This window comes from Erinaceus europaeus, chromosome 9, assembly GCF_950295315.1.
Source record: "Erinaceus europaeus chromosome 9, mEriEur2.1, whole genome shotgun sequence".
NCBI lineage: Eukaryota > Metazoa > Chordata > Mammalia > Eulipotyphla > Erinaceidae > Erinaceus > Erinaceus europaeus.
In genome coordinates, this window is record NC_080170.1 from 29,616,372 (window position 1) to 29,634,787 (window position 18,416).

Sequence of the window (18,416 nt, forward strand, 5' to 3'; positions counted from 1 at the left end):
TTTGTCACAGGCACTGAGCCCTAGCAATAACCCTGGTGGTAAAAAGAAAGAAAGGAGAAAGAAAGAAAGAAAGAAAGAAAGAAAGAAAGAAAGAAAGAAAGAAAGAAAGAAAGGAAGGAAAGGAAATGAAAGAAATGAAAGAAAAAGAACAAAAGAGGAAGAAGAAAGAAAGAAAAGAGGGAAGATAGAAGGAAAGACTGCAGTTAGTCTGCAGTGAATCAGTATAAAGTTCCTAATGAAATAGTATCTAATTAGACTTAGATACCCTCCTCACCTACTTCCTATTACAGTTCTCTCACTCACTCCAAAGCTAACCTTAGCAAAGCAAGGACAGCAAAAGCTGAATAAGGGCAAGAGACTGGCATACTTTAATGATGACTCTTTAGTCACTATCAGGCCTCCCCATCAGCTAGGGCCCTATTCGGGGAGTCTTGAGATTCCCAAACAGACATGATGGGCCTAGACCTCAAATAAATCCCTCTCTCCATTGTTATAGGTCATCTATATGAGGAACAACAAAATATACCCCTTTGTGGGTCCCCCATAGGACCTTGCCCTCAACTTGGATCAACAACGGTAGAGAATGTTCCATCCTCTGAAGGGAGGATGGACAACATACTCTATGCTACTCCTAGGAAGATGGGTCCTGATATTGGGGCAGCCTGGAATGTTCCTACTCATGACCACAGAATGTGAGCTCAGATCTACAAGGAAGCAGAGATCACATAGGCTCCTAAGCTGAATATGGGCCCCAGACCAAATCAAATCGATGGGGTTTACAGTCAACAATATTTATACCCCTTTCCCATATTAGGGAGCTGCTCTCTTCCCTGATCCAGCTTTCTGTTCCTTTTTCAGCCATAACATCATCTCCCCAGGCAATAACTTGGATACACCTGCATATCAGATTACAGGGGAAAAAAAAAACTAGTTTAGCCACACACCCTTTGGAATATAACTAAAATATGCCTACTAGCTATCTACAAAACGGAGGACCCCCCAACTTTTCATCCGCACTATTCCAGCCTTTAGGTTCACGATTGTTCAACAATTTGTTTGGCTTTGTATGTTAACTCTCTTTTCAGCCACTAGGCTCCAGATGCTAGCATGATGCTGACCAGACATCCTTGGACAGACAACCCCACCAATGAGTCCTGGAGTTCTGCTTCCCCAGAGCCCCACCCTACTAGGGAAAAAGAGAGGCAGACTGGGAGTATGGGTTGACCTGTCAATGCCCATGTTCAGCGGGGAAGCAATTATAGAAGCCAGACCTTCCACCTCGTGCATCCCACAATGACCTTGGGTCCATACTCCCAGAGGGATAAAGAATAGGAAAGCTATCAGGGGAGGGGATGGGATACAGAGTTCTGGTGGTAGGAATTGTGTGGAGTTGTACCACTCTTTTTAATAAATAAAAGAAAAGAAAATAAAAAGAAAGCAGGAAAGAGAGAAAGGGATACAGATCCTTGAGTCATATACTAAAGCTCAGTAATAGCAAAATTCAATTATTCAATTTCTGGTATCCCTCCAAGATTCATTCCTAGAGAAGACAGTGAATAATGACTATAATTATAGTATTACCTGGCTGAGTCTTAAGCTTTTCTTTTGCTGCTTATGACAAAGGCTTTATTTTTGTAATTTTGTCATTTAAATGCAATTAACATGTTTTATATAGAGATTGGGGAGATAGTATAATGGTTATGTAAAAAGGCCTTCAAGCTTGATGTCCCAGGTTCAACCCCCAACACCACCATAAGCCAGAGCTGAGCAGTGCTCTAGTAAAATAAATAAGTTAATTAATTAATTAATTAAAATAACATGTTTTATTTATAATTGTAGGTGACAATTGTGTCTAATGTATTATTTATATTTTATTTAATAGAATTTGTTTTTTCCAAGTACATGATAAAATGTTTCTGTTGAAGGCAGCTTTTGTGACCAGTACTATAAATGTGGGTTACAAGGCTTACACTTTGTTTCAGCTCTTGGCTCTGAAGGTAATAGCCTTCAGAACAAAAAAATTCTGCGGTCTTCCTTTGTTTCTATACTTCCCTTCCTCCCTTTCTTTTTCTTTTTTTAAATTTTATTTATTTATTTTCCCTTTTGTTGCCCTTGTTGTCTTTTTATTGTTGTTGTAGTTATTGTTGTTCTTGTTAGTGATGTCGTTGTTGGATAGGACAGAGAGAAACGGAGAGAGGAGGGGAAGATAGAGAGGGGGAGAGAAAGACAGACACCTGCAGACCTGCTTCACCGCCTGTGAAGCGACTCCCCTGCAGGTGGGGAGCTGGGGGCTTGAACTGGAACCCTTACGCTGGCCCTTGAGCTTTGTGCCACATGAGCTTAACCCGCTGCACTACTGCCCAACTCCCTCTTTCTTTCTTTTTCAGCACTAGGGCCTCACATATGCATGTGTGGGTTTTTTTTAAAGTTTATATAGCAATACAGAGGGACAGAGAGAAGGAAAATCACAAACAGAAAGCACTTGTAAGCAGTAAAGGAAACCTTGATAATCAGACTCTTTCATAGTGTCTTTCTATGGAGAATGTAAACAGAAATGTCTCCTTTGCAGATATACTTCCAACCCCTCTTATTAAAAATGAAGTGGAGGCAGCAGAGCCAAGGGCTGTAAAGGTGGGGTAGGCAGGGAGCATTTAGAGAGTTTTAAGACCCAGTGCGTAATGATGAAAGTAGACTTCACCTGGTGGTGGTTGTGGTTCACAGACGCCTATTGTGGGGAGATGTGACAACCATCTTATAAATCCTTCCCTCCAATAAAGTGATTTTAAAGAAATGAAGTTGAGGTCCCTTTCAGCCTTGTATGGCTTTCTTATCCCTGCTGGACTGGCTAACAAAGATGAGTTCTTTTACTGCGTCTACCAGGGCGTGGGGATTTGCTCATCAAATCTATTGATCTGATTCCTGGTGGCAAACACCCCCGGCTCCCCAGGCCAGCTGGAACCCAGAATCTCAGTTCAAAAAAGCTGTGTGCTTCCTGAGTCAGGTTAAGTGCTCGAGTGCTTGTGGAGCCACAACTGCAGTTGGAACCTTGATCCCTGTGTCTCCCACACTTAGAAGTCTCCTGAAGGGAGTCCGGTGTTAGCGCAGCAGGTTAAGCGCACATGGCGGCAAAGCACAAGGACCCACGTAAGGATCCGGTTAGAGCCCCCAGCTCCCCACCTGCAGGGGAGTCGCTTCACAGGTGGTGAAGCAGGTCTGCAGGTGTCTATCTTTCTCTCCCCCTCTCTGTCTTTCCCTTCCTCTCTCCATTTCTCTCTGTCCTGTCTAACAACAACATCAATAACAACAACAATGAAAAACCAACAAGGGCAACAAAAGGGAAAATAAAGAAAGAAATATTTTTTTAAAAAAGAAGTCTCCTGAAAAAAAAGGAGGAGGAGAGGAAGAAGAAGGAGGAGGAGAAGAAAGAGGAGAAGAAGGAGGAGGAGGAGGAGGAGGAGGAGGAGGCGAAGGAGAGAAGAGGAAGAGGAAGAAGGAGAAGTCGTCTCCTGGCCCTGGGGTACAATGCTGATACTCCCACATACTAGCTGTTGAATCTTGGGTAGATTATTTGTACCCTTGGAACCTCCTGGCCTGTTCATTGAAAAGGAGCTAGTGTTAGATTGTGAAGACAGAATGTCACCTTTTACATTAAGTTAAGTTCCCAGCAGAGCAAACATTCAGTAAATATTAGCTACTAGCATTAAGATTGAACAGAACGAGACATTCACCTTTTTAAGAGTTTTAGGTTTTAAGTTCAAAGATTGTAGTCCACTGACAGAAATTAATGGAAAACTAGAAAATTTCAGTTTCAGAGGGATGTCAGTTTAACTTTAAGTATACATTTATATTATAAATTTTATATGTTAATATTGACATGGCTAAATTGTTTGTTTTTTTTTCTTTTAGGCCAATTGTATCTGAGAAAAATGAGCTTCTCATTCAGTTTTTGTCAGACTTAAGTTTAACTGCAGATGGGTTTATTGGTCACTATAAATTCAGGCCAAAAAAATTGCCCATGACCACACTATCTCCTGTTACTACCCCAGCTCCTGTGACTACAGGTAAGTTTTTTTTTCTGAAGTAAACAGAAACTTGAGGAGTATAAGCAATATTTGGGGGGGATGGGCAGTGGAGCACCTGGTTGAGCACACATATCACCATACTCAAGGACCCGAGCCCCCGATCCCCACGTTGGTAAAGCAGGTCTGTAGGTGTCTATCTTTCGCTCTCCCTCTCTAAGATCCCCCTCATCTCTCAGTTTCTCTCTGTCCTGTCAAATAAAATAGAAAAAGAGAAATAGAAAAAATGGAGTGGTGGATTTGTAGTGCCAGCACAGAGCTCCAGAGATAACCCTGGTGGTGAAAAAAGAAAATCTTTTGATGTAGAAAAAAATTAAATAACATGAAGTTACTTGAGACCAAGTTAAATAAGATGAAAAAAACTACATATGAGACTTTCTTTCTTTCTTTCTTCCTTTCTTTCTTTTTTGCCTCCAGGATTATTGTTGGGGTTCTGTGCCTACACTATAAAACCACTGCTCCTGTGACCATTTTTTTCAATTTTATTGGATAAGACAGAGAGAAATTGAGAGAGGAGAAGAAGGCATAGCGGGGAGAGAAAGATACCTGCAGACCTGCTTCCCTGCTTGTGAAGTGACCCTCCTGCAGGTGGGGTGCTGGGGGTTTGAACCAGTATCCTTGTGCGGGTCCCTGTGTGTACTATGTCCCCTTAAATCTGGCGCACCACTGCCCAACCCCTATATGACTTTAGTTTTAGTGAATAAAGCTACAAGGGTCTGGCTCAACAGTAGGGCATATGCCTGGTATGTGTGAGGCCCTGGGTTTGTTCTTAACATTATCTAAAATAGTGTGGCAGTGCTCTTGTCTCTCTCTTCCTTACACTCTTACGTTCTTATAAATAAGAATAAAATAATTTACTTAGAAAAAAGAATATACTGTGTAAGAATGATGATAAACTAATAATTTTAAATATCTTTTAAGAAAATCATAGCCACTTGAGAATGATCAGAATTCTATTATAGGCACTAGTAACTATATACTTAATATAATTTTATTTGATATACTATATTATATTAAATATCTGATGTTTGTGTTATATACTATACCTAGTATAACTATAGTTATAATTATAACTCTATTATAAGCCTAATTTTTATCTCCTGGCACCTAGAAAATTGTGGCTTTCTTCTTTTTTTTTCCTTTTTCTTTTTTCCTTTATTGGGGGATTAATGTTTTACATTTGACAGTGAATACAATAGTTTGTACATGCATAACATTTCTCAGTTTTCCACATAACAATACAACCCCCACTAGGTCCTCTGTCACCCTTTTCCAGGACCTGTACTCTTCCCCCTCACCCACCCCAGAGTCTTTGGTGAAATATACCAACTGCAGTCCAGGTTCTGCTTAGTTTTTCTCTTCTGATCTTGTTTTCCAACTTCTGTCTATGGGTGAGATCATCCCCTATTCATCCGTTTCTGACTTATTTCACTTAACATGATTTCTTCAAGCTCCATCCAAGATGGGCTGAAAATGGTGAAATCACTATTTTTAATAGCTGAGTAATACTTCATTGTGTATATATATGACAATTTGCTCATCCACTTATCTGTTGTTGGATACCTGGGTGGCAGCTTTCTTTTTATTATAACAGAACGTATCATTTTAGGACCTTGATACTGTATGTTTTCACATCTATGTTTGGGTTTTTTGTTTGTTTTTGTTTTATTTTGATTTTGCTTTATTCCAGAATAAGTCATACAGATAATTTTTTTAACTGGAGAAAGTCCATTAAAAATAATCAGCATATTATAGAAGCCAGTAGGGAGATCTTGGTCAGGGACATCATCTAAGAAATGGGGAAGCAGGAGTGGACCCCAGTTTATAGTCTCTTTGTCCTGCCAGCTATACCCACTGGTACTTCAGTACCAGATCTCAAAATCTAAATTCTGAGAGGCGACACAAGGGGGAAGGAAGAAACTAACATTGAAATGTGAAATAGGCTAAAGTAAGCCCAGCTACATAGGCCACCATCTCCTGCCTGCACCCTGGCAGGGCTATCCTGAGTATAGATACTTCTAGCAGGGCTGGATTTCCTAAGCACTCCATGGGGTGCCACCTTGTGGTCTGGAAGTGTCTGAGGTATTTCTCCAGCTCTGGAGGCATTGAAGGACAAAGGGGGAAAAAGAGGTTTAAGATATTGTCAAGAAAATGCCTGAAATAATAAACTATGGAAACAGAGGTGGGGGGGGTTTAAAGATGAACCAGAGTTATGAGAATAAAAACAAGCTTGAAAAAGAGGAGAGGGGGGACCAACTGAGAAGGTTGCAGAAAGGTGCCCACACTGGGGAGGGAGTACAAACAGGTAAGACGAGGGGTTGTGTGTGTGTGTGTGTGTGTGTGTGTGTATTGGGGGGGGAGGTTACACGACACTCACTGACTTCTAGATTGATATGCTGAGGTTGATAAGGACTTAGTTTCCAGGGATCCAAGATCACATAGGGAGAAAGACTCATTTACTTTTGACCCAGCTATTGATAGTTAGGTAAATTTAATTCCAAAGTAACCTCCCTAACTATGGAGCAGTGCTTCCTATAAATACCTTTTTCTCTCAAAAACTCTGACCCAGGGAAATAGCTCACTTGAGTAGTGTGTTGCTTTGCCATGTGCATGACCCAACCCCAACCACACTGAAGGCAGCTCTGATACTGTGGTCTCTTTCACTCTTTGTCACTAGGGGAAAAAAAAAATCTTTTTACTATTTATCAGCTATCTCTTTCTTCATTATATTATTTCAACAATAAATTGTATATATTTGAATAAGGTACCCACTTACTATGATTTCTGGAGTCAAGTAGGGGTTCAAATTAAGAATAAATCATACATTCAAGGGCTGGCCAGTGGTGCACCCGGTTGAGCGCACATATTACCATGTGCAGGGACCTGGGTTCTTCACCACAACTGGTGAAGCAGGCCCATAAGTATCTTTCTCTTTCCCTTCTATCTCAGTTTCTCTCCGTCCTATCAAACAAAGGGGCGGGGGACAGGGAAAAAAATGGCCTCCATGAGGGGTAGATTTTTAGTGCTGGCACTGAGCCCCAACAATAACCCCAATGGCAATGAAAAAAAATTCACAATGGATATGGCACAACATATTAGAAGTGCAAAATTACAACAGCCCATTCTAACCTAAGAACAGTTTTGTTGCAGTTGCTTTGTTTAATTGTTCCCATTATGTTGCCCCACATAAGTGAACAATTAGCTTTTTAATGATGGCAATGGGGAGGGATTACATGTTTTCTTTCTGTCAACTCAGGGTTTCTCTGTCCTGGCATTTCTTACATCTTTAGTCTAGGTAATTCTTTGTTGAGGGAAAGGGGAGTTCTGTCCTGTCAGGACTTTCAGCAACAACCCTGGCCTCTATCCATTTAGGTGCCAGTAGCGCCCCCTACTTGTAACAATTAAAAATGCCAACTGTCATCAAGGGCTCAAAGTCACCCCTGGTTGAGAACCTCTGTGTTTATGTATTTTGCTTCATTTTTCACATGTGTCTGCTTCCCAGTTTCTAACATCCTTATAGTCATTTGTCCGGCTCAAAATATTTAGTTATTGGTTGCACCTAATTATTCAATCAAAATATAACTTACTTTCCATGTGAGCAGTTTCAAAAAAATCAGGACTGCCCCTTATCTGGGTAATTGCATATTTTAAATGCACTATGATAGCCTCTGGAATGCCATAAGATTCTTTTCATAAATGAAGAATTAACCTACATTTTCGACATTCATGTTTTTTGGACAGTATTGGATTTTTCTAAGCAGGTCACATGGAGACTGTATTTTTAGTGATAGCTTTAGCTGTATATAAAGGGAGAAGAGAATCAGGCTAAATTTGGATTATCTTTGATCTCCGGTTTAAAATTCCACAGAGAGTATTGAGTTGCTCTGAGGAAATTAGAGCAGCAGCTGAGTACATGAAGAATTTCTTTTGCATGCTTTCGAATTATTTCATTTCAGTGACAGACTGGTAGCTCAGGGAAGTAAACAGTAATTTTAAATTGCTAGATTCATATCTAAATACCACTTGCACTTGAGTTCATTCTTCTGAAACATTTATCTTTCTTCTTTGGATTAAGGTTTAAAACCCACTGTGGCTCTGTGTCAGCAAAAGTGCAGACGGACGGGGACTCTGGAGAGCAATTATTGTTCAAGTAACTTTGGTAAGAAACAAAAGCCAAGCTTTTCTCTTTCATCAGAAACTGCATGCTTAATCACAGAGGAATCAACATAAATGGAAGGGCAAAGGCACAGTAACACCTTTCCTTTATCCAGGAAAATACTTCCTACATCCTCAATTGTGTTTTGATGTGTGCTCAACAGAGTGTTATATTTCACAACTGAGAAAAACATGTGTACAGAAAACATACTTTTTTTCACATAAACTAGATGTACTTTGACTCCTGGTACATGGTACTGTTAACACTGCATATTCTGGCCGGCTCTGTGTTCTGGGGGAAAAAAATGCATGGATTTTTCTTGTGCTGAGTATTTTTTTTCTCATACATCTGTAATTCAGCTTAAATTAGAAACATACCCAGAGTGACCTCTCACTGAAGAAATTTAAGTATTTCCTCTGTATTGTATTTCCGCAGTGCTGAACTAAAAATTGGAAGCCATTTGGAAACTTATAAACTGGAATCTGAGGAGATACTACCTAATGACTTAGATTTTCTTTTTTTTTATGTTTTAGTTTTATTAGTGATTTAACACTCATTTACAAGATTTTAGGATAATAGGGGTATAATTCCATACATTTCCCACTATCAGAACTCTGTCCCATCCCCATTGAAAACGTCTATATTGTTTGCTCCTCTGGGAGTATGGACCAAAATTATGGCTGCAGGGGGTGGGAGTTCTGGCTTCTGAACTTCTCCACTGGACAGGGCTGTTGGCAGGTAGATCCATAACCCCAGCCTATTTCTGTCTTTCCCAGCTGGGGCAGGGCTCTGGAGAGGTGAGGTTTCAGAAAGCATTGGTGAGGTCACCTGCCCAGAGAAGTCAGGATGGAATCATAGTAACATCTGCAACTTGGTGGCTGAAATTCAGTGAGCTGGAAAGCAGGACAAAATGTTTAATAAGTACAAACCATAAAGTAGGAATAGAACAGGGAAAGTAGGGACCTTAGGGTAGAAGGAAGCTAGGAAGTCCATTTTAGGACTGTTTCTAGGAACCTGTGTCTTAATAATCTTTGCTTGAGCTTGATATCTACATGGGGGTAGACTAGAATTATTGTCTGGGAAGATGGTATCAGAGTTGAGAGCAGAACTAGGATGCAGTATTAGGGCAGAGTTGCTTGCAAACTTGAAAAAGATATATAAATAGAATTAATTATTTACCACAATGATCTAGCCTAGGGATCATATCTATTCATATTTAGCACAGGGGCCTGTAAAATCTCTTGAGTCTCTGTCATAGTGAGCTCATAGTTCATAGTCACAGCTGGGAACATTCTAGGCTGCACTTATTTTAGAACCAGTCTTCCTAGAGTGGCAGGGTAGGGTAGGATGACCCAACCTCCCTCCCTTCAGAGAGTGGAGTAGTTCCTAATGACTTCGACTTTTTATTATTTATTTATAAAAAGGAAATACTGACAAAACCATAGGATAAGAGGGGTACAGCTCCACACAGTTCCCACCCCCAGATCTCCATATCCCATCCCCTCCATTGATAGCTTTCCTATTCTTTAACCCTCTGGGAGTATAGACCCAAGGTCATTGTGGGATGCAGAAGGTGGAAGGTCTGGCTTCTGTAATTGCTTCCTCCCTGAACATAGGCATTGTCGATCCATACTCCCAGCCTGCCTCTCACTTTCTCTAGTGGAGCGGGGTTCTGGAGAATCAGAGCTCCAGGACACATTGGTGGGGTTGTCTGTCCAGGGAAGTCTGGTTGGCATCATGCTAGCCTCTGGAACCTGGTGGCTAAAAAGAGATTTAAAATATAAGGCCAAACAAGTTGTTGGCTACTCATAAACCTAAAGGCTGGAGTAGTACAGATGAAGAATTGAGGGGAGAGGGTCTCTGTTCTGTAGATAGCTAGTAGGCATATTTTAGTTATATTCCAAAGGACCTGTCGCTATACTAGTTTTTTTTTTTTTTTCCCTGAGCCTAAAATGCAGGTGGATCCTAGTTCTTGTCTGGGGAGATGATGTCATGGCTGGACAAAGGACCAGAAAGCTGGATCTGGGAAGAGTAGCTCCCTAATATGGGAAAGGGTTATAAATATTGTTGACTAAAAACTCCATTGATTTGATCTGATCTGGGGCCCATATTCAGCTTAGGAGCCTATGTGACCTCTGCATCCCTGGAGATCTGAGCTCACATTCTGTGGTCATAAGTAGGAACATTCCAAGCTGCCCCAATATCAGGACCCATCTTCCTCAGGTGTAGCGTAGAGTATGTTGTCCATCCTCCCTTCAGAGGATGGAACATTCTCTACCGTTGTTGATCCAAGTTGAGGGCAAGGTCCTATGGGGATCCACAAAGGGGTCTGTTTTGTTGTTCCTGATAGAGATGACCGGTGACTTAGATTTTCCAAGAGATGTTACCAGTTCTATGAAAAAGCAATCACTTAAGAACAAAGATGCCAAATTTAACCATATTGAGTATTTTTAAAGGACATTTAAGAAAATTATCACCAGGGGCCAGGAAGTAGATCACCCAATAGGGCATGTGCTTCCCCATGTGTGAAGCCTAGAATTTGAGCCCTAATAACAAATGGAAGCACCAAGGCACCAGGGAAAGTGCCACAAGTGGTGGAGCAGTGCTGTGGTATCTCTCCATTTCTCTCCCTTTCTTTGGCTCTCACTATTGGATGCAAAAAAAAAAAAAAAAAAAAGATGAAAAAATAGATCCAGGAGTGGTAGAATAATGTGGAGACCTAGGAGATAAGGAGAAGGGTTGGGTAGGGTGGGGCTAGGGGGAATCTTATTAGAAAATGTCTAGAGCCTAAATTGCTTACTCAAACACTGAGGGCCTCCTAGAAGGGACTTTGCTTGCTGTTTCTATGGCTTAAAGTGCCATCTGTCTGTAGCTCACATGAACTATGCTGTAGTGAAGATGTGAAGACACTGAAAGTCTGGGGCCCTAAATCTTGAAGTTTGCCTGCCAAAATTCAAACAGATGTCATAAAAATGAAAACAAGAAGTACCCAGTGTCATGGCCCCACATCCATCTAACCCCCTGTAACAGGAATGTAAGGAAATCTCCCTCCCTGTCCTCTGGTGCCATCTGTGTTCATTCACCAGGCTACACCCTGCTATTTGGCACTGAATACTCCTCACTAGGAACAAAAGTAAGAATGAAAATAATTCTGATTTTATGAGCTTTATCTGAGACATAAGGGGTGAGTTTTCACTTGATCCTGAAGAGGTCATATCAGCCATGGTGAAAGCTTGATCTGTCCCATTGTGACTCACTTACATGGCAAAATGAAAGTTCTGTCACTGACCTGGTTCTTAGCCAGGACTGGTGGTGGTCCTTGAACACCAGCTGCGGGTTATCATGGTAATCAAAGTGATAAGGGACTTTGGGGACAGAGTCAGGACTCCTAAAAACATTATTCAAAGTCCTCAATCACACACACCCACACCTTCCCACCCCTCAATACTAAAGCACAATGGGGAATACAGAATCTTTCCATGTGGTACTCAGAAGTAAGACTCCTTTCTTGGAATGTCACTGTGAAAGGAGACAGTGCTACATAATGAAAAATAACTGGACGCTTTTGCCAGTCTTTTTTTTTTAAGCAAGAGAATAGCAATAGTTCTGTGTTCCCTTTGGCTTGTTAATTGAGGGTAGATAGAAAAAGAATGTGAGGGCAGGCAAGATAGCACACATGGTTACTGCACCTTTGTCACGTGTGTTATCCAGGTTTGAACCCAGTCCCCACTGCACTGGAGAAAGCCTCAGAATTTTTCCCTCTCACTTAGTTTCTTGATTTTCTGTCTGAAAATGTTGGTTCAAAACAGTAATGCCTTGGTGATGACAAAGAATATGAAAGATTCAAAGAAAGCAAATATTTACTATTAATGACAGAGACAGGCGCCATGGGAGGAAGCAACTTTTAAGGAGAGAGGATAGCTAAACAGAAGTTAGGGGAGAAAGACAGAAGCTTACTCATGCTGACACAAATAAAGTCGTCATCGTAGCTTATCCTCCAGAGTGCTACTTCTTAGTGTGACATCACCTCTAAGGATTCAAAGCGTAGGTAGACTCAGTATGCACAGCTAGAGGCTCATCAGTCTGTCACCTCATTAGTGCACCGCCAGATAAAACATTGTAAAGAACCCCTGTCTCGGCCCTAGGCTGTAGCACAGCAAGTATTAAGGTTTCCTTCTAGATATGGACAACTAACAATCAGAGTTACTTCCCTATATGGCACCACCCACCCCTCCCCTTTTCAACCTGAATTTTGGTGACATATATATGGAATCAAATCTGCTGTCCTTTTCAGGGCCTTTTCTTTAGCATCAAAATGTTTCCATTCTGAAACTTAGAAGCATGTAAAGTTCTTTTCGGTTCATTTTGCCTTCACTGTCAAGTTATTATTTGGAGAACATTTTCTTTCTGCAGTGTTGGCTGGCACTGTTATCACAACCGTCACCCGAGGTGGAAGTCTACATGCCACTGTCTCAATCATCAACATCTACAAGGAGGGAAATCTGGCCATTCAGCAGGCAGGCAAGAATATGAGAGCCAAGATCATGGTGGTCTGCAAACAGTGCCCTCTCCTTAGAAGAGGTGAGTGAGGTGGAGGGCTTCAGTCTATCTTCTCAGGGAACACAGGAAAACATTGCTCCAAGTCAGTTCTGGCTCTTTCCATACCATAGCTGGATTAGGGAATCAAGGCTAATGTACTTCTCAATTCTAGTTTAGAAGGGTGGGCTGTGGAGCCTGGCAGAATTGGGTTTTGATCCCAGTCCTGCAGCATGTGGAAGAACAGGTAAGAAAATGGCAGGTCCAAAGAAGCACTTGAAGTTGAATCCATAGGGAATAGGCAAAGATGAAGTTCAGCAGAAAGAAATTTTCAACTGTTATACTAATGTGCTAACACTATATTTACAGGAAAATATCCAGCAGGCAACAGGACATTCAAAAAATGAAGACCAGAAGAGAGAGGTAGATGTGAGGTAGAATGAAAAATTTGGGAATTATTTACAAAGAAAGTAAAGGTCATCCCTTACATTAGGGAGAATGAGTCATTGAGGGAAATTGTGAAAGACAGAAAAAGAAGAAAAACATTAATTCAGAGCAAAATGTACATGAATTTTCCTCCCAATATTTAACAAGTTCTTTAACTTATGAAAGCCACCTATGTATGGCTCATATATTTATGCTTAAATAAGTAGAGAAGGATATAAAGTAAAACGTAAGGCTTTTACTTTCCTCAGAAATACTATGAAAAGCTTTTTTTGCAGGAAGTTTTTCTCCATATAAATCATGTACATATACACTTCAAAAGGATCATACTACACATTCTATTGCAGCTCCCACCCAGTGTATATGTAGGTCTTTTTCTACAAACAGTACAGATAGACACATCTTTCCATTAAGAATGATTATTATGGCTGGTAGTCCGCTGTGTAAACTACCATGATTTCTCTGTCCAATCTCAATTCTCCCCCTCCCTTGATCTTGTTGATCTCTACACAACCAAAAGAAAACTAAACTCAGGGAAAGAAGTCTAGAATGCGCATTTCAATAAGTTTCACTATGAATTCAGGTTGTTCAGAAATGTCAGGAGCTGTCAATCTTATGTTGATTCTTCAGAGTGACTAGCAACAGTTCTGTAAAAGATAAAGTTCTTTTCAGATCAGTCAGGCACAAGAACAGTGTGCATGTACATACTATCACATCTCAAGATGATGCTAACACCTATTCCACCAAACTGTCACAGCCCCAGGACCACTATGACAGTGCTCACCCACTGAACAGTCCTAACACAAGGAAAATGCACCTGGCTAAGTACACAAAGCACTGTGCAGAAGGACCTGCACAAGGACCACTGAGCTCCAGTGATAACCCTGGAGGCAAAAAAAAAGGCTATTAAAATGCAAGGGGAAAAAAGAAACAGATTTCTCATGGCAGACAAGGAGACAAGGGAAGAGAGAATAAAAGAAATAGGAGCTATCAGACAATTTCTTTGTGATTATTTTTTGAAGCAAAGACAATCTTCATAGTGTAGCCAAGCATACAAAATATTAAAAATTGCTAACATATACTTTTGGGTACCTATTTTTTGAAAGGGATTGTAAGAATGTAAAGAAGTATGTGATTCAGCTATGCCCTTAAGAAACTTACATAGTATTAAGGTATAAATATATGTAGTGTAGATGTTGAAAAAAAAATTTAAGACCACAAAAGAGTGAATTGTTAGTTGTCAGATGCCTGGTGAATCCTGAGGAAGGAGACCTTTTCACTCAGAGTACTCAATTCATTGCAGGCCCAAGTTGTGATTGGACCTAATCTCTCTGCCCAGTGTGCCAATGTTAGCAGAGCTAGAACATGGCATTCAGGTGAATTTAGCACTTAGCTGATGAGACTTTATCCTCCACAGAATAAATGCATAGTGATATCATTCACAGAATACTTTTGTATTAACCAACATAGAAAAATAATTTCATATTCTCACTCTTTAGGTCTAAATTACATTATTATGGGCCAAGTGGGTGAAGATGGGCGAGGCAAAATCATGCCAAACAGCTTTATCATGATGTTCAAGACCAAGAATCAGAAATTCCTGAATGCCTTGAAGAACAAGCAATGTTGACAATGAACTGTGTCAATTTACACTGCCTTTGAAAGATTTTTTTTTTCCTCAGTAGAAAACAGATCTTAGACTTAATAGTTAGCGTTCTGAAAGGTTTACTCTTCACATGTCGTAGCTATGAAGCCTCCCATATCACGGATGGAAGATCTGTGCCGGCACCAAGAGGAGAAGGTTTCTGGTTGAAAACCTGCAGATTGAGGGCCACAATAGGAAACTGTGTTTCAGGCACTGATGGTTTGGAAGCAGTTTATTTGTACATCTGTGTAAACGTATAATTTAAAAATGAGTTTTGTGAAGATGTAAAGAGATTTATAAGTGCAATATTTATAGTGACATTTGTTTTACCTTCAAACACTTGCTTTGTGGTGTTACATTCTTCTCTGTCATTTTTAAAATCAATGCTTAATAAAATATTTTTGAGTGATCACAGTTTTTAGTAATATCAAAGCCATTTAACTTCTGTTAAGAGCCAGTGGAGTATTAAAAAAAGAACATTTCTTACTATTAATACAATTTTTTGTGTCAGTTGCCACTTTACTGAAAAAAGAATTGGCACTGCAAGAATTTCATTAACTCTACAGATCTAGTAATATAGATAATTTTTCTTTCTTTTTAATTATCTTTATTTTTTACTGGGTAGAGACATCCAGAAATCTAGCAGGAAGAGGGTGATACAGGAGAGAGACAGAAAGACACCTGCAACACTCACAAAGCTTTCCCCCTGCAGGTGTGGACCAGGGGCTCAAACCGGGGTCCTTGCACATTGTAACATGTGCACTCAACCAGGTGCACCACTACCCAGGCCCTAGATAGATAATTCTTCTTTCCATAGAACCATAGGAGCAGCACTAAATTCCTTTAGGAATGGAGTTCAAAACTTCCCAGAATATACTTGCTTAGCTTTGGCATATGGTGCTGGGGATTGAATGTGAGACTTCTGAGACTTCAGGCATGCAGGTCTGGTACATTAGTGTTATGCTATCTCCCCCAAACCTGCAAAGTTTAGGAATAAGGGAAAATACTCTTTTGAGCGAAAACAACCCCCAGTTATAGAGGTGATCAAACATCCTAAAAGCATCAAAATGGAAGATTTAAACAAAGAAAGCAATGAATGTGTGCTAGGACCTGGGTTCAAGCTCCTGGTACCCACCTGCAAAGGAAAAGCTTCATGACAGTCTTCTTCTTCTAGCGTTTGCCCTTCTTCTGTAGCCAGTCAACAGCGTCAGGTTGCAAGCTGTCAGGAGCTGCTTGTTGGCTGGCTTTGAAAGTGACTGGGATCCATGTGGATTCAGTCGGCTAGGAAGGATCGTCAGTTTCCCCAATGAATGGGTACTCACGGGATGCACCACGAGCCAATGCATCCCCATTCATGACAGTAAAACAGTGCTACAGGTGTGTCTCTATCTCTATTCTCCCCTTCCCTCTTGATTTTTCTCCATCTCTACCCAATAAATAAATAAAACATTTAAAAAATAAAAAGGAAGCAAACACAAGGGAAATGGCATGTCTGTAATTGAGCCTCCTAGTTATGTTTTTACTGACACCCCATGTATTGAACTGATGCTCCGTCTTCTTTCTCAAAGGAAAGAAATTTTTTCTTTTAAAAAATTTTTTAAATGTTTTATTTATTTATTATTGTATAGAGACAGAGAGAAATTGAGAGAAGACAGAGAGGGAGAGAGACAGAGAAACATCTGCAGCCCTGCTTCACCACTCATGAAGCTTTCCCCCTACAGGTGGGGGCCAAGAGCTTAAACCTGGATCCTTGTGCACTGTGATGTACGCGCTTAACCAAGTGTGCCACCACCTGCCCCCCCTTTTTTTTTTACCAGAGCACTATTCAGCTCTGGCTTATGGGGTGCAGGGGATTGAACCTGGGACTTTGGAGCTCAGGCACGAGAGTCTCTTTGCATAACCATTATGCTATCTACCCCCATCCTGAAAGAAATCTTAAAAAAAAATTTTTTTTTTAATGAAAGATAGCAAAGAATATAGGCTGGTGGACAGAGTAGGATTTTGTCCAAAAGTCTTCATCACAAAGGCCCATCAATACTTCAGAAAATTTACCAGCTGAGGAACTGGATGAACTAGAGGACCTGATGGTTGGCTTCACTGGCTGTTGCAAGTGAGAGGCCTTCTCAAACGGCTGGACTTTACAGATCATCTGCATCTACTCATGGTGTAACTATGGGATCCTGACTGATTGCAACCATCTTAGTGCATCTTAGTTTAATAATATATGTTCCGGGGCTTTGGAGAGTGAGTACTAAATATTTTGTTATTTCCTCTCAAAGTGAATTGTGATGGTGGTTTTTCTAATCCAACAACCATTCCTTAGTTTCTTTCATTGTTTATTAAATCATTTATTTTAGTGAGCTTCAGTTTCCTGATTTACAGACTGAAAGAGTTAGATTTCAGGGAGCTGGGAGGTGGCGCAGTGGGTTAAGCGCAAAGCGCATGACCAGCGTTAAGGATCCCGGTTTAAGCCCCTGGCTCCCCACCTGCAGGTGAGTCGCTTCACAGGCAGTAAAGCTGGTCTGCAGGTGTCTGTCTTTCTCTCTCCCTCTCTGTCTTCCCCTCCTCTCTCCATTTCTGTCTTATCTAACAATGACGACAGCAATAACAACAACGATAACAAGGGCAACAAAAGGGAAAAAATAAATTTAAAAAAAGAGTTAGATTTCAGGGATCTTATGTTTTTCTTTTAGAGCTTATTTTTAGATTTTATTCTTTTTAAAGAATGGCTTTTGCTATAAAGCATTTGTACTTGGAGACTCAAATACATATGAAAAAGCAAGATACCAAAAATCATAAAAGTATGTAAAAGGAGAAAGTAATAATGATTCTTAGAATAAGCTCCAGCTTTATCTGCTTTCAATATAATAGGCTGTAAACCTAGAACTCAAGAACTTAATCCTATAGTAACCTCAAAAACAAAAATACTGTGGGTCGTAGGGGTGGTGGTGGTTAGAAAGCATAATGGTTATGCAAAGAGACTCATGCCTGAGGCTCCGAAGTCCCAGGCTCAATCCCCCATACTACCATAAACCAGAGCTGAGCAGTGCTCTGGTTAAAAAAAAAAGAAGAAAAATAAAATAATTATTCTACAAAATATGAAGAGGCATATGGAACCAGATTACTACAAAGGGTGGGGGAGGCAGATATCAAGGGAAGAGGTTAGGAGAAAAGCAAACACCCAGGATTCACACAGAAAAATGGCAATAAATTATTTTGCATCCATTATGTCACAAAACGTCAATGGTTTACTGATTAGAAAGCACAGAACGACAGGATAGATCAGAAAACAAAACACACCCTGGTGGAAAGTGTCCCAAGTGGTAAAGCAGGGCTCCAGGTGTCTATTTCTCTACCCCCCCCCCCGTCCCCTGAATTTCCCTGTCCTATCAAGAATACAGAGAATAAAACACAATTCCTTCAAGCTCTGTCCGAGGTGGTGAGGGTTACTTCATCATTCTTAATAGGTGAGTAGCATCCCATTCAACTGTATTTATATACTTTTTTTTTTTCCTTTGACTAGAGCACTACTCAGTTCTGGCTTATGGCAGTGCAG

General features: G+C 40.5%; 1 protein-coding gene across 1 annotated transcript in view; it reads left to right on the forward strand.

The window, feature by feature from the left end:
• PCOLCE2 (procollagen C-endopeptidase enhancer 2) overlaps positions 1–15,269 on the forward strand; it is a 91,215-nt gene extending 75,946 nt beyond the window's left edge. Inside the window, exons 6-9 of the mRNA XM_007524072.3 lie at positions 3,907–4,061; positions 8,155–8,238; positions 12,649–12,816; positions 14,715–15,269. Coding sequence (XP_007524134.1) covers positions 3,907–4,061; positions 8,155–8,238; positions 12,649–12,816; positions 14,715–14,845 — 538 coding nt within the window. The 3' untranslated portion in view covers positions 14,846–15,269. The remainder of the gene's footprint in view (positions 1–3,906; positions 4,062–8,154; positions 8,239–12,648; positions 12,817–14,714) is intronic.
• The last annotated feature ends 3,147 nt before the right edge of the window (positions 15,270–18,416 follow it).